The 17500-nt window shown below is 39.9% G+C and overlaps 1 protein-coding gene and 1 long non-coding RNA gene across 4 annotated transcripts in view; one reads left to right on the forward strand and one right to left on the reverse strand.

Moving 5' to 3' along the window:
- Positions 1-6395, reverse strand: part of LOC309488376 — a 7076-nt gene extending 681 nt beyond the window's left edge. Inside the window, exons 1-2 of the long non-coding RNA XR_014202098.1 lie at positions 5536-6395; positions 1-474 (exon numbers count right to left, since the gene is read on the reverse strand). The exon at positions 1-474 is cut by the window's left edge and continues 681 nt beyond it. This is a non-coding gene — a long non-coding RNA (uncharacterized lncRNA). The remainder of the gene's footprint in view (positions 475-5535) is intronic.
- The window catches only part of pparg (peroxisome proliferator-activated receptor gamma), a 38962-nt gene extending 25604 nt beyond the window's left edge, over positions 1-13358 (forward strand). For all 3 annotated transcript variants that reach the window (XM_082156487.1, XM_082156486.1, XM_082156488.1), the window contains exons 5-7: positions 6403-6602; positions 9945-10413; positions 11648-13358. In XM_082156487.1, coding sequence (XP_082012613.1) covers positions 6403-6602; positions 9945-10413; positions 11648-11895 — 917 coding nt within the window. In that variant the 3' untranslated portion in view covers positions 11896-13358. The remainder of the gene's footprint in view (positions 1-6402; positions 6603-9944; positions 10414-11647) is intronic.
- The last annotated feature ends 4142 nt before the right edge of the window (positions 13359-17500 follow it).

Genomic DNA, 17500 nt, shown 5'->3' on the forward strand with positions numbered 1-17500 from the left:
GTAACTGGGCATGTTTATGCATAAGCCAAAGAAATAACTGAAAACTCTCCATAAATATGATGTCTTGTTTAGTGGAGAAGAAGAGAAAAGAATCCTCGACTCACACTTACAAACACTGAACGGAGAAAGAAAACAAAGTTACAATTTGAAAGTGAAAATGACATATATAAATGTAAAAAAGGATGTGAAGGAGCTGTTGTGAGTGTGTTGATGCTCGAGCTTCAGTAATGATGAGGGGCTTTGAAACTATTTTGACAGTTACAGATTTAAAAACAAAAAGGTGTGAATAAAGAACCCTAAAATCAGACACGTTGTAGCAGAGAACGAGATGGTTCTAAATACAACTGTTACTATGTGTCTTTTTAAGAGTGTAAATAACACTCCCATAGAAACAAACTAAATAATTATGTTTAAATCATATTTGTATACACTCTTAAAAATAACTGTTCTTTATTGGCTTTATGTTTGTGGCAGCTTAGACTAGAGGTATACTAAAGATTTAAGAAAGTTACCGACTACGCCACCCGGGGGACTCTTTCCGGGAAATGCCCTTTAATTAGATAAGGCTCAAAGGTTCGTTGTATCAGAGTCAGGTATCAGACATGGAGTAGAAAAATAGTACAAAACTTTATTTCTTCAATAAAACATATCAAATTTTATTTAAGACAACACCAATAAAACAAAAATAATCTGAACACAAAAATCACACGGACACTCACTTCAGAATGGGGCGCTGGCTCTCTTTTAGCAGAACGGATATAGCGATCATACGTGCACACTCACTGCACACTCACTTCACACATCACTGTGAACACAGCATTCAAGCAAAAGAACCCACCACCACAATCGGGAAAAGACGCTTATTTTCTGCTACTGGCTGCCCCAATTCTGAAGAGAGAAAAGAAAAAAAGAAAACACGAAACACACACAATATCAAAAACATTGACAGAGCAGCTGGCAATTTAAGACACAATTTTAAAAGAGTTCACCACATCAGTTTGGCTCATCAACTCGAGGTGCCGCGTTCGGTCACCCCTACAATGCTGGGTGGACAAAAATGGGCACGACCGCCAACAATGTTAAAGTAGAGAAACACCTCTTTTGGGCTGCCCTCAAGGTATCCACACAAGAAACATACACATACATAAACTTGGTCACACACCAAATATGTCACACAAAGTCCATACATATACATATGGGTAATATATCCAGCAAACTCAAATCAATAGAAAAGAAAATATATAAAATTAATCCGCTACACAATAAACAAGAAAATTATATAATGTTTAAAGAAAACAAAATGTAAAAGAGCTGGTGACAGTTAAGTGGTTGATCTAACACTTGAGCACCACTGAAGGTTTATGACTCAATTTATTTACTCACAGCACAGTTGATAAGGTACCATGCCAACGACCCACAGTCCTCGGACCAGCTGATGAAACACGCGCTGGACGTAAACAATGGATGTGGCGAGGGGTCGAGCAGCAGCGCGTCAACACGCGAATTTGAGCTAGAGTTGTAGCACGGTAACAAGTCGGATAAAGTCGGAAAAGGCAGCAAACACAATGCAGACAGCAAAAGGGAACATCCACACAGCGGTTTAGCTGCTATAACGTTATGAACCCAGAGAAAGCCCACTGTAACGTCTTGCGCACGTTGGCCCACACCTTAAACATAAAATACAAAACATTAATTTACCCGGCTACTAGCAATCATGTGTTCATCAGCTGTTAAAACATACCTGTAGTGCGATTCACACGGTACCCAAACAGCTTTATATTAAGCACTCATTAAAATCACGACATCCCACAGAGTTCCTCTGTCCAACCTTTAACAGATAAAATCATATAATCCCTGTGAGACAACCCCACAACAAGCCATGCTAGTATAGTCACTGCCAACAGCTCTTACCGTGCAACATTCACGCGTCCCGCCGGAACACGTGTCTCGCTCAAATGACGCAGAGAGAGAAAGAGAACGCACACACGTAGCGACGCCCCTATATACACAGGGAACGTAATTAAAGGACACTCCCCCTTCACATGGAGTAACCCGACAGAAATAAACAATACTGCTACAGTCTACCCCCCCCTTTGTCATCGTCGTCCCGACGGTGAAACATCTAAAGGGTATTACCCCACAAGACCCTAATTACGAGCCTTCTTGCCATGACGGCTACACGAGAGACACTGATTACAAGTGCTCAGCCTTGACGGCTACACGGGAGACACTGGTTACAAGTGCTCAGCCTTGACGGCTACACGGGAGACACTGGTTACAAGTGCTCTTGCCTTGACGGCTACACGAGAGACACTGGTTACAAGTGCTCTTGCCTTGACGGCTACTCACCGAGAAACAAGTGATACACGAGTCCTCGAACATGCCAGCTAAAACACGAGTAAGGCACTGGTTACAGGTCCTCTGCCTTTACGGCTACTCACCGAGAAACAAGTGATACACGAGTCCTCGAACATGACAGCTAAAACACGAGTAAGGCACTGCTTACAGGTCCTCTGCCTTTACGGCTACTCACCGAGAAACAAGTGATACACGAGTCCTCGAACATGGCAACTAAAACACGAGTAAGGTACTGCTTACAGGTCCTCTGCCTTTACGGCTACTCACCGAGAAACAAGTGATACACGAGTCCTCGAACATGACAGCTAAAACACGAGTAAGGCACTGCTTACAGGTCCTCTGCCTTTACGGCTACTCACCGAGAAACAAGTGATACACGAGTCCTCGAACATGGCAACTAAAACACGAGTAAGGTACTGCTTACAGGTCCTCTGCCTTTACGGCTACTCACCGAGAAACAAGTGATACACGAGTCCTCGAACATGACAGCTAAAACACGAGTAAGGCACTGGTTACAGGTCCTCTGCCTTTACGGCTACTCACCGAGAAACAAGTGATACACGAGTCCTCGAACATGACAGCTAAAACACGAGTAAGGCACTGGTTACAGGTCCTCTGCGTTTACGGCTACTCACCGAGAAACAAGTGATACACGAGTCCTCGAACATGACAGCTAAAACACGAGTAACTCAACCGAAGCGTCCTGGCCCCATGGCTCAAACCTCAACCAAAAACACGTTTCTGTAATGGTTGACACCATGGAACCAGGTTCTATTACACAGGGTACTTGGACACCCCAAATATTAACAATAAGGTGTGGACAAGAGGAAACTAAGTGGGATGTCGATTCGTTACTATTAAAAACATTAGAGCCACGTGCGCTGCCTACCGAACTATGGCTCTGAAGCCCGGTAGGAACTAGTTTTCCGAAGGATTAGGGCCGGACAATGGCCTTGGTTGACTGGACAAGGGGGCAACAAGAGGGCGTGACGGGGGACAACATTCCCCATAGCATTCTCGTGCAAAATGACCTGGTTGTTGACACCTTCTACAGATCAATTGGATTGAATGAGATGCACGACCACGTGAAAAGGTATTTTGGTTACGGTTCATAATTTGGGTGAGCAGATGTATCTGCTGTTGCTGCTGACGCAGCATCTCTCGCAGCTCACCAAGTTCAGACGATTGACCTCCCCGAACCGAACTAGGACCTCCCGGAACCGGACCTCCTCGAACCTCAAATTGAAACCCACCTATTAAAGGGACCGACTAAGTTCAACCCCTGGCACCACCTGGCATTCCCTCCCTTTCCCAACGGATTGCTTCCCCCCAAACCTCTAACAACGTTACAGTGGGCTGCCGTCTTACCAATTGTTTCAGTTCTCGACGAAGTGCATTATCAGACACACACTCGACAAATTTATCCCTCAGCTCTTGTAGCTCATTATCCACGATGCACTGTCACCAACGTTCTGCAAAATAACAAAAACAAACAAAACACCCCAAGTCTGAATCTGAACAACTGAATACACCCTGCCGACTATACGCCAAATGTGGCAGCTTAGACTAGAGGTATACTAAAGATTTAAGAAAGTTACCGACTACGCCACCCGGGGGACTCTTTCCGGGAAATGCCCTTTAATTAGATAAGGCTCAAAGGTTCGTTGTATCAGAGTCAGGTATCAGACATGGAGTAGAAAAATAGTACAAAACTTTATTTCTTCAATAAAACATATCAAATTTTATTTAAGACAACACCAATAAAACAAAAATAATCTGAACACAAAAATCACACGGACACTCACTTCAGAATGGGGCGCTGGCTCTCTTTTAGCAGAACGGATATAGCGATCATACGTGCACACTCACTGCACACTCACTTCACACATCACTGTGAACACAGCATTCAAGCAAAAGAACCCACCACCACAATCGGGAAAAGACGCTTATTTTCTGCTACTGGCTGCCCCAATTCTGAAGAGAGAAAAGAAAAAAAGAAAACACGAAACACACACAATATCAAAAACATTGACAGAGCAGCTGGCAATTTAAGACACAATTTTAAAAGAGTTCACCACATCAGTTTGGCTCATCAACTCGAGGTGCCGCGTTCGGTCACCCCTACAATGCTGGGTGGACAAAAATGGGCACGACCGCCAACAATGTTAAAGTAGAGAAACACCTCTTTTGGGCTGCCCTCAAGGTATCCACACAAGAAACATACACATACATAAACTTGGTCACACACCAAATATGTCACACAAAGTCCATACATATACATATGGGTAATATATCCAGCAAACTCAAATCAATAGAAAAGAAAATATATAAAATTAATCCGCTACACAATAAACAAGAAAATTATATAATGTTTAAAGAAAACAAAATGTAAAAGAGCTGGTGACAGTTAAGTGGTTGATCTAACACTTGAGCACCACTGAAGGTTTATGACTCAATTTATTTACTCACAGCACAGTTGATAAGGTACCATGCCAACGACCCACAGTCCTCGGACCAGCTGATGAAACACGCGCTGGACGTAAACAATGGATGTGGCGAGGGGTCGAGCAGCAGCGCGTCAACACGCGAATTTGAGCTAGAGTTGTAGCACGGTAACAAGTCGGATAAAGTCGGAAAAGGCAGCAAACACAATGCAGACAGCAAAAGGGAACATCCACACAGCGGTTTAGCTGCTATAACGTTATGAACCCAGAGAAAGCCCACTGTAACGTCTTGCGCACGTTGGCCCACACCTTAAACATAAAATACAAAACATTAATTTACCCGGCTACTAGCAATCATGTGTTCATCAGCTGTTAAAACATACCTGTAGTGCGATTCACACGGTACCCAAACAGCTTTATATTAAGCACTCATTAAAATCACGACATCCCACAGAGTTCCTCTGTCCAACCTTTAACAGATAAAATCATATAATCCCTGTGAGACAACCCCACAACAAGCCATGCTAGTATAGTCACTGCCAACAGCTCTTACCGTGCAACATTCACGCGTCCCGCCGGAACACGTGTCTCGCTCAAATGACGCAGAGAGAGAAAGAGAACGCACACACGTAGCGACGCCCCTATATACACAGGGAACGTAATTAAAGGACACTCCCCCTTCACATGGAGTAACCCGACAGAAATAAACAATACTGCTACATGTTGTTCACACTAAGGTTCTTTTAAGACCTGATCACTGAAAGGTTCTTCAGGGAAACAGAAGTGGTTCTTCTACGGCATTGCTGTGAAACCCTTTTGAACTTTTACTTTTAAGAGTGATAGCAAAAAGATGCCTTTATTTAGTGAGTAAACTAAATTGAACATTGACTAACAAAATGTTTTTAGGTTTATCTTAAGTGGAAATTCTACATGCATATTATTGCTAATTTACCTTTTGTTTATGGTGAAATTAAGTATGTTAAGTAACATTTTGGCTTATGCCCAAAGAAAATATATTAAGAATTTTATTTATTTTTTTCTATAAATGTTTTTGTCCTAAATTAATATTTATTCAAAATTTAAGAATCGATTTTAACCAAATTCGGTAAATAATTTGAAGGAAACGAATGGAGTATAGTTGGTCCAGAGATGCTTTATTTCAGTGCGGACTCCTGTTCTTCAGGTGATTATTAAATCTATAATCAGGGTGTGTCTCAATGTCTAAAATTATATTAATACACTGAATATATTTTCACACCATGATAAATATTGGGTCAATACAAATTAAATAAATAAAAAGATTACAGGAAAAGATTTCACGTTTAATTGAATGTTTTATTGTTTTTGTGAAATTTACTAGCAATTTATGAGTAAAAAATGTTTTTAGTATAAACACTCCATTTTCCATTTTAGTGTCAGAATAAAAGCACTGAAGAATGTATTGAATCGGTCATAATGACCCGCGCTAACATGCAGAAACACTGAAAACACACTCCCACACACACATCCCCACAGACCGAGACGTTGAGCAAAGACTCCCAGCATGATGGATCTGGGATTTGGGGGTTTTCAACTGTCTGTTTGTTTGCTTTTTTCCCAGCCATTCGTTTTGGTCGAATGCCTCAGGCGGAGAAGGAGAAGCTGTTGGCCGAGTTCTCGAGTGACGTGGACCACATGCACCCGGAGTCTGCGGATCTCAGAGCGCTGGCCCGACTCCTGTACGAGTCCTATCTCAAGTACTTCCCCCTGACCAAAGCCAAGGCCAGGGCCATTCTCTCAGGGAAGACCAGCGACAACGCCGTGAGTCTGGACGCTTTAACTACATCTGATCTGTTGCATCATTTAACGAGGCCTTAGGAAGTCGTGATGTTGCTAGAACAGGTTTTCCAGCTTGAATGTTGATTATTTTCCTCATATTCTCCATTGTTGTGGCTCCTCTCTTCCCAGTCTGTCAGTAACGCTCTGTTTACTTCCTGTCTCTATGAAGCCCCTCCTTCTGAAAAGCACACTGTGTTCTGATTGGTCGGCTGGAGCGGCGTGTTGTGATTGGTCGAGCGCTTCGAGTGTGTTTGGGAAATGTCCCGCCCCTTCCCATAACCGCCAGTTTAACACACTACTAACTAACTCAACCAGGCCCCGCCCCTTTATTCTGCGCATTATTATTCAAATGAGGGAGAAACTCAAGACTACACTGGAGGCGTTTCAGGCGTTCCACAGACACTGATATAGAGAAGAACTGGAGCTTCTTCATGATCACACGTATGAGACATTACACACTAAACACAGAAGGAAACAGCAGAATTTGTGCTCTTCAAATGTTCAGCTCTTGACCTTTCACAGATGCAGACATTCAAACCCATGGTCGGTCGCTCCCTCGCTGTCTAGACGCTCATGAAGTGCACTTGAAGTGAAACCCAGGCAGAAATTCAGGTTTCTGACGGGTGAAAACACAGATAATCTCATTCTCACGCAATACTTTCCTCATATACAGTGCATGAGCAATCATAACTGACATGTTTCACTCATAGATTATTTCAAGAACATTCCTAAAATGAAAGACTTATTTACTGGTTAATATTAAAATGTTTATTTAAAACAAATGTATTATTAAATTATATGCATTGGCCCCTAAAATGTATTTTGACACTTAAAAATATATCAATAACACTTTTAATAATTAAATAATTAAGATAATTAAATTTATTTTATCGGTAAACTTTACAATAAGGTTCATTAGTTAACATTAATGTATTAACTAACATGAACTAACCATGAGCAATACATTTGTTACTGTATTTATTCATCTTTATTAATGTTAGTTAATAAAAATCCAGCTGTTCATTGTTTGTTCATGTTAGTTCACAGTGCATTAACTAATGTTAACAAGATTTTAATAAAGTATTAATAAATGGTGAAATTAACATTAACAGAGATGAATAAATGCTGTATAAAGTGCAGTTCATTATTAGTTCATGTTAACTAATGTGGTTAACTAATGCTAACTAATGAACATTATTGTAAAGTGTTACCATTTTATTCATATAAACATAGCAATAATGATAATAGCCTCTCCACTGAACACTTTGTTGACAGAAATGAGTGTAAAAGCGCCGGCGTCACGTGTGTTTAGCTGAGATATGAGCAAGGCTGTTAGATGTGTGTTTAGACTAACGCTGTGAACGGTATCAAACATCTGCTCTCTGCGAGGGAAACATGCACACCACGGTTCAGACATATTTAAAGGAACAGACTGAGGAAGGAAACACCAGAGTATTGACACGCACCGCCAGTCAAAGGTTTCAGATCAGTAAGATTATTAATGTTTTCACCAAGGCTGTGTTTATTTGATCAAAAATACAACAACAACAAAAAAAAAAAAAAAAAAACGGTAATATTGTTTAATATTATGACAATTTAAAATAACTGTTTTCAGTGTGAATATACAGTAAAGTGTAATTTATTCCTGTGATCAAAGCTGAATGTTCAGCATCATTACTCCAGTCTTCAGTGTCACATGATCCTTCACAAATCACTCTAATATGAGGATCTGATGCTCAAGAAACATTTATGATTATTATCATTTTACTATATATTCACATAGAAAACATGATTTACACTGGAATAATATTCCACAATATTACTGGGTTTTATTACATGTTCTAATATGAGAGTAAACACTGAGAGCTCACAGTCCTGTTGTAATAACTCCGGTCCTCAAGGGGCGCTACAGGTTCCTTCATGGCTGCGTCCCAAATATCATAAGCTCTTGAATAAGTACTTAATTTTGCAAGCGCTAAAAAGAAAATTCTACATAATATTGCTTCATTACACTGGATGTTTTATGCATCAGCTGCACTGTAAAGAAAATGAGTGCAAACACCTACACCAAGTTCTTGTTCAGTGCACCTACTGTAGATAAACCAAACTTGTTCAACAAGATACTTCTGACCTTGAGCTGACAGAGAAAACCTTTAGTTTAGACCGTTTCTCCGGGTGCGTTATAGCGCCCCTTGTGTTAGGAACTGGAGTCTGACATGATACACATACTCATGATTACCTGCATGTTTTGAGCCTAAAAAGCACTTGAGAGAAACCTTGAGAAGTTCATATTCAACTAATGACAAGACATGCATTGTTATATTTTAAAGAGGAGCTGTTGTGCTTTTCTCCATGTTCATCTGTGTTTAGTGTGTAGTGTTGCTGTGTGATCATGAAGAAGCTCCAGTTCTTCTCTATATCAGTGTCAGTGTTTCTGAACTCCTGAAACGCCTCCAGTGTAGTCTTGAGTTTCTTCCTCATTTGAATAATTAATGCGCAGAATAAAGGGGCGGGGCCTGGTTGAGTTAGTTAGTAGTGTGTTAAACTGGAGGTTATGGTAAGGGGCGGGACATTTCCCAAACACACTGCTCCAGCCGACCAATCAGAGCACAGTGTGCTTTTCAGAAGGAGGGGCTTCATAGAGACAGGAAGTAAACAGAGCGTTACTGACAGACTGGGAAGAGAGGAGCCGCAACAATGGAGAATATGAGGAGAATAATCAACATTCAAGCAGGAAAACCTGTTCTAGTAGAGCCTGAAAACAACATCAAGACTCTGAGGAAGAGCGTAATGTAGTGCCTTTCTTAAAGAGGCCATATTGTCATAATGTTTACAACCCGTGTGGTAGTACTCGAGTCCCAGTCCAACACCATATTGAAGCATTTGGACTCGTTCATAGAAAATATGTTCTTGGACTGCACTGTTTACACTCAGTAAAAAACGTTGGGTTACACATATTGGGACATTATGTTGGGTCATTTTTTAAAATCGTTGGGTAATTTCCAGTAATAACCCAATGCATTGGGTTAAAATAACCCACAGTTGGGAAGGTGCTATACCAGCGGATAGTTGGGTTACTCGTTGTTGTTTTAACCCAACATTATTAAGTGACCAGCTGCATCTTTCTTAGTGGAAGCAGATTCAGTCAATCAACACAAAATCAATCAAAAACAACACAAGTGCTTTACAGACCCAACCTTACAAAACATATAGACAAACACACCATAAAACACTACATAAACCACATGTTTAAGAATAGTTAAAAGCAGTGGAGAAGAGATGGGTCTTAGATTAAACTGCTCATGACGTTCTTCTCGTTCACAGCCTTTCGTGATCCACGACATGAAGTCCCTGATGGAAGGCGAGCACATGATCAACTCCCGGCAGATGCCGATGCAGGAACACCGGCGATCCGACATGGGAGTCATTCACGAAGTGGAGCTGCGTTTCTTCCACAGCTGCCAGTCGAGATCGGCCGAAGCCGTCAGCGAAGTCACCGAGTTCGCCAAGAGCATCCCGGGCTTCGTGAACCTGGACCTGAACGACCAGGTGACGCTCCTGAAGTACGGCGTGATCGAGGTGCTCATCATCATGATGGCGCCGCTCATGAACAAGGACGGCACGCTCATCTCCTACGGCCAGATCTTCATGACCCGCGAGTTCGTCAAGAGCTTGCGCAAACCCTTCTGTGAGATGATGGAGCCCAAGTTCGAGTTCTCGGTCAAGTTCAACATGCTGGAGCTGGACGACAGCGACATGGCACTGTTCCTCGCCGTCATCATCCTGAGCGGAGGTGAAACACACACATCTCATACAGTCTAACCATCTCACCAAGACCATTCAAAGATAGCATTAAAGGGATAGTTCACCCCAAAATTAACATTAGCCCATGATTTACTCTCCCTCTTCCTAGGTGTAAATGACTTTCTTCTTTCAGACGAAAACAATCAAGAGTTATATTAAAAAATGTCCTGCTCTTCTAAGCTTTATAATGGCAGAGAATGGCATTATATTTTTTTGAAATCCATAAAATCTCCTCCAGTTTAACCATCTAACCATAAAGCTGATTCAAAGATAGCATTAACCTTCAGGTCCGACCACAAGCTCGGCCACAAACCAGGCTTAGATTCAACTCTGATCATTATCACTAAAAAATGATGCACTCTAAAATATGCTGGCTTGTTTTAACCCAACTTTGGGTCAAATATGGACAAACCCAAATGTTGGGTTAAAAATGTCATTTAAAAATCTAACCCAACGGCTGGGTTTGTCCATATTTGACCCAAAGTTGGGTTAAAACAACCCAGCAGTTTTAACGACATGTGTTTTTACATTGCTTTAACTCATCAGAATGAGTTAAGTCGTTTTCAACCCTTTTTTTAAGTTATGCAAGATTCAAGTCAGTTTAATGCAATTTAAGTTGAGATGACTTTTGTCCAAGTCAACTGTACGTTAAAATATAAGGCAGCAACTTTTTAAAAATTTACACAATTACTAACTGAAATTAAAATAAAAACAGAGATTATAACATGAAATCTAATTCAAAATATTAATGAAAACTATCATGATAAAAAAATATATAATATTAATTATAAATTAATACAAATTATATTAAATATTATTAATCAAAACTATATCAGTGACTAATTAACACTGGGTAATGAAGAGAATGAATTTTATATTTTAATTTAATTTTAATACTAATATTATTTTATATTATATTAAAAAGATAAAGTATTTGAAATAATTTTTTATTATATTTTTTCATTATAATTATTTTAAATGATTTAAATTACAGAGAACATTTGTAAAGTAAAATTTCAAGCATTCATTGTGGTAGTTTTTGGATTACTAAAAATGAATCATTGTGGATTCATATTTTCATTCAAATGTATATGGATAAAATGTAAATATGTATAAAATTCATATTAAAATATGATGGACTGTAAACCCTGAAGCAAATCTTTGCATAAGATTGAGAGTTTTCCGTGATTCTGTTTAAACGAAGCGCTGTGTCCCTGTGCTAGATCGACCCGGACTGCTGAACGTCAAGCCCATCGAGGATCTTCAGGAGACGGTTCTTCACTCTCTGGAGCTGCAGCTGAAGACCAACCATCCGGACTCTCTGCAGCTGTTCGCTAAAGTCCTGCAGAAGATGACGGACCTGCGCCAGCTGGTGACGGACCACGTGCAGCTGATCACACTCATGAAGGAGACCGAGGCGGACTGGTGCCTTCACCCGCTCCTGCAGGAGATCATCAGGGACCTGTACTAGTGAGCCTGGTCCTGGTCCAGAGCCTGAGTCTGATCCTGAACTCCAGATCCTGATCCTGGTCCTGGTCCTGATCCTGAACTCATTCCACAGACATTTGTTTCTGGCTTTCAAGACCAGCGAAACAGGGCAGTTCCACTGTGAAGATCTGCGTCAGCAAAGCCAAGGACATAGAAGTGACACTCCATATTTCATTTTTTTAACTGAATACAGTGGTGTTCAAAAGTCTGAGATCACACTGCAAGTCAGGGATTTATTCTCCTTTAAACCGGTAAAGATTCAAATAAAGCAAAATAAATAAACTATCAAAGTCAAAGTCAAAGTGACCCGAAGCCCTAAAATTATCCCTTATTTTTTTTTATTTATTTTTTTCAGAAAGCTTATTTTATTTCATTTGGATAATATTTTTTTAAACAATTTTTGATTAATAAATAATAAATAAATAAAAATGTAAGCACATTTCTCACATTCTTTCGACTTTTAAAATTCAAAATAACTCACAATTTCATGCATAACTCTTTTAATTCAGCTCTAAATATCTTACATTGGGAGTCTTTGCCGAGCTCTTGTGGGAAAAATAATAATATATCATGATATTTCATGACTCTAGATGGCCTCATATCTCTATATGGAGTAAATGAGCTGCTCCTCTGGGTCCTAAAGTCAGGTTCTCTTCAGTGTGCATTCAGATACACATGTAGATTATAAAATAATGTTTTGGTAAAGTTTGAGCATTTTTCAGTTTTTCTATGTGTACTGAAGCATTCCTCACATTCCACTCATTCCTACGGGAGTCAGATCGACCGTGAGGGAAGGATTTGTTACTTTTTAAAATTTCAACCACAAAACTCCTCGAATCCATTTTAAAAAAGTCAATTAAACTCAATTAAATTTTTTTTAAAATTCCGTGTCAAAATGAGCCGAGGGAAGGATGATTTCAAAGAGGCTTTTTTGCTTCTCCTGAAGTTCAGACTTGCTCAGGAGAATCTGACATGCTGATCCACAGGTTCTGTCAGTCCAGAACACATCAACAGTTCTGCTGATCCTACAGAGAAATGAGCATCGACATCTAGAGCTCTCAGACTTTTGGACCCTGTTCATGTTTGGCCATTATCATTAGCAATAAGACAGAGGACATTCACCAAATCTCCTGGAGTGTCACGTGTGTGTGTGTGTGCGTGTGCGCGTGCGCGTGCGTGTGTGTGTGCGCGTGTGTGTGTGCGTGCGTGCGCGTGCGCGTGTGTGTGTGCGTGCGCGTGTGCGTGTGTGTGCGTGCGCGTGTGCGTGTGTGTGTTCGTGTGTGTGTGTTTGTGTGTGTCGGACTGCACTGAAACTGACAGAGCTGAAAACACACTTTCTACTGTGACCAGATCAATCTGAATATAGCTTCATCTTAAGTGCTGATGTTTGTCGCAGTGACCGTTTCTTCTTCATCCAGCAAATAAAACACTTTCTTAGATAGTTTTCTATCTAGCTCTATTATCTAGATAGCTCTATTTCTGCCTCAGATTCTGATCTTAAGTAAAAGTTGCCTTTTACATTTATGAACAATTTGTTTAAACTGCGAGGAACTTCTTTTTTCTTTTTCTTTTTTGCTTTATTGTTCTCAGTCAGGAGTGTATTGTGTAACACTTTACACACAGGTTCATTAGTTAACATTAGTTAACTACCTTAGTGAACATGACCTAACAATGAACAACACTTCTACAGCATTTATTAATCTTAGCTAATATTAATTTTAACATTTACAAATACGTTATTAAAATCAAAGGTTGTATTAGTTAACATTAGTTAATGCACTGTGAACTAACATGAACAGCTGTATTTTTATTAACCAAAATTAACAAAGATTAATAAATACTGTAACAAAATGTATTGCTCATTGTTAGTTCTTGTTAGATAATACATTAATGAACCCTATTGTAAAGTGTTTTACTTTTTTTGTGTGTTTATAAATCATTCTAAAGCCTTAATTTTTTTTTACTTTGATTCACAAAATGTGTGTAAATATGAAACAAAGATTTTAAAAGGGAGAGTCTTTCTTACATTTTAAATGACATGTTAAACCGTTAAATGTCAAATGTATTTCAAAATGTAAATAAATATTTTCAAACTATGTCGTTGTTACACTTGCATACCTTTGCTTTGATTGACATGCGATCAGGTCGTCGCACGCACAGCTCATGACGTCACCGCTAATCGCGTGTGTGTGCACACACACACCCTGTGTGATTGCGACACGTGAACTTCTCTGAACCCCGCTGCATAGATGCATATCTCCACAGACGAAATATCATTTCCAGCTGGACAGGACAGGAGTATAGTTCTTCCCTGTGATATAAGAAGGTTTGAGTTGAATGCAGGAGCTTGAGGAATAAAAGATGTTTGATATTTGATGGTGTTTTCCAGAGGGAAGTGGAAGGATGTGATCCGTCATTAGTTTCCACTTTCACAATCTTCAGAACATTTTTAGAACAGAATCTGCTGGTTTAATATGACTGGTGAAAAATGTAAAGGTTAAATCTATAAATTAAAGTGAAACCGGGAACGTTACTGGAACATTCGCTCTTCTCTAAACATCTACAGCATTCTGGGGGTTTCTATTTCTCACTAATGTTTTACTTGGACATTGTTTTAATAAATGTTTCAGAGAACATTTAAAAGTGACGTTCCCATGATTGTTTGCACAATGGATTGTTTCCTTAATAAACAAAAAAACTTTTCACGTTTGGAAAAAAAAAACTTATTTACAGTGCCCTTGTTACATCGTTTACATGGATTTACTCCGGTAATAACAGTCAAATTATGTGCAAATCCAGCTTTTAATGTTGTTTATGTGTCTATGTGGTGTTTTTAATCTGCTTTAAGACAAACCATGTGTAAGTTCATAAGTCGACAGCATTGCTGAATATTTCCGCCTTAAAACTGCAGTGAACCAAAGACAGTCTCAAACACACGCTTTGAAATCGCTGGTGTTTCTGACGTCACAAACTACCTTGTAACCAATCAGATCAACGTGTGATCGTCAACCAGTGGATCTCTGAGCTGAGTGAGTGAGTGGAGGCGGGGCTCATTTGCATATTCATAGAACCGCGCATACTAAATGAGGCGAGGGTGTCGAGTTACATTCACGATATTTTAAGGCCAAACATTTTTAAATATGTAATTTTGGTGATCAAAGTTTGAGTTTTAAGGGATAAAATGATTGATTGCAGGAGGACTTTAACCCTGATTATAGTAAGCACATGTTCTTAATTAATATTACTTAGTACTAAAATGTATTATTTCACTGTAACAAGGACACCTTAAAATAAAGTGTAACCAAAATATGGCTTTATTTGTCTATTTTTAAAGGCTTTTACAACATTTACGATCCCTCAGTTCTTCATCTCCTGAAGACACGCTGATGTTGATTCTTGTTTTATTATGATTCTTTTTTGTCAATCAGACTCTCCTCTGTTCACACACACACACACACACACACACACACACACACACACACACACACACACACTCACTCAACTAAGCCCTGCCACTCCCCCCCCACACACACAAACACTCACACCAGTGTTGCCAGATGTACGATAATTATCGTATTTGTACGATAATTTTGACCTCTGTACGATGTACGATCAATAATGAAAAAAATCCCATAATGTACGATAATTTCAGAGTTTTCAGTCGTTCGTCCAAACACACATCCTACCGCCTCTCTCTCTGACCCCGAATCATTTTGCAGGCTCGCCTGCCTGCACGCAAGCACGTATACACACACACACACACACACACACACACACACACACACACACACACACACACACACCACACGGTCAACACTACACTACAGTTTTGCACTACAATTTTTTTTACACTACACTACAATTTTAATTATGTTCAATTACAATTTTCTAGTTCAAAATGTGGACTGTCGGCATATCTTTTGCACTTTGGCAAAAAAAAAGTTAAGTAGCCAGAATTCCTCCAGTTAGTGTGAGCGCATTACACAGCTTGTTTAAATTGGCTGTAAAATTATTTGGAAAATAAAGTTGTTGGAAAATAGCTATATTTTATGCGTTTGGTTCGTGTACGATAATTTTTCTCAAAAAACGATAATTTTGAGGTTTTGGTACGATACTTCGACATTTCTAATCTGGCAACACTGACTCACACACACACCAGAAGAGGGTTTGTTCTGAGATCACTCACTCACACACACACACACACCGGAAGGGGGTTTATTCTGAGATCACTCACTCACTCACACACACACACACACACACACACACACACACCTGAAGGGGGTTTATTCTGAGATCACACACACACACACACACACACACACACACACACACACACACACACATACTTACACTCTCTCTCTCTCACAGACAGGGGCGTAGCAGCCTTTATAAAAGTGGGGGGGACAAAAGCTGTATGGTGATGATACCCCCTATGTTGGGTGGACCTCTGTCCTTCTAGGGGGGTTGGGGGGCATGCTCCCCCGGAAGATTTTTTTTTTTTGCATTTTAAGGTTAAATGCATCAATCTGCTGCACTTTGAGAGCTCAAAATTAAAAGCTTTAACCGGATTCAACCCATGAACTATGCACATTGAACACAGAAAAAGCATTGACTTGTACCTAAAGAGGGCTCAAACATCTTTTTAGTTATGATAGCCTATAGACTATCAGTCTACATTACATTATCACTGGTGTTTTAGAATGCCAAACAGTTATTAGGAATAATTATACAAATCATTATTATATTATTATATGACGTAAAATCATAGCCTATAAATGTCTATACTTTATAAATGAAAATGAATATTTCAAAAGTATATTTTATATTACACTATAGTATAGGGAAATTGCAATACTTTTGTCCTAATTTCGAAAATTCGCAAGAGCAACAAGAGATTTGAAGCTCATGCAGACACACCCAAGAGATGATTCGCGCTGTGATTGGCTGAATGTTAGTTCACTCAAGTCTAAGTAACAAATCAGAGAACACGGGCGGAAATATTGACGCTGGGTCAAAATAAATGCGGGGGACAGAATCCCGGTGCGGGTGACGTGTCCCCCCCCCCCCCGTCCCCCCCGGTTGCTACGCCCCTGCTCACAGACACATACTCATGCATGTACACACTTATATTCTCTCTCTCACACACACACTAAACTAACTCGTGCCAGAGCAACTTCACTCTTTTTACAGCTATGACAGATATTTAGGCTACTTGTAAAACGCCACTTAAAAGCACAACTTGCTTAGTGCTGAATATTTGGTTCAGCCTGTCATAATGTGAAGCTTTAACACACTCTTTCCTCAGTGGAGTTTCACAAACTCATATTCCCTGGAGATCCGGATGGGAATGGACAGTTTGGAGTGGAAGCGCTCAAGCTCGGCCTGTTCCGATGATGATGATGATTAAATGTGTGTTTGCGCTGTATCAGCATATCCTTCGCTTTGTTACTATCAATCCCTCAGAGACTCGATCCTGCCAAGACGATCTCGGACAATGCCAAACATTTCAGAAAATACACTCATTCTGCGGCTTTAAATCCAGCAGCCAAAGATAGCAGAGAGAGAGAGAGTGTGTGAGAGAGAGTGTG

Source organism: Leuciscus leuciscus (assembly GCF_965113295.1).
Source record: "Leuciscus leuciscus genome assembly, chromosome: 23".
In the NCBI taxonomy this organism is placed as follows: domain Eukaryota; kingdom Metazoa; phylum Chordata; class Actinopteri; order Cypriniformes; family Leuciscidae; genus Leuciscus; species Leuciscus leuciscus.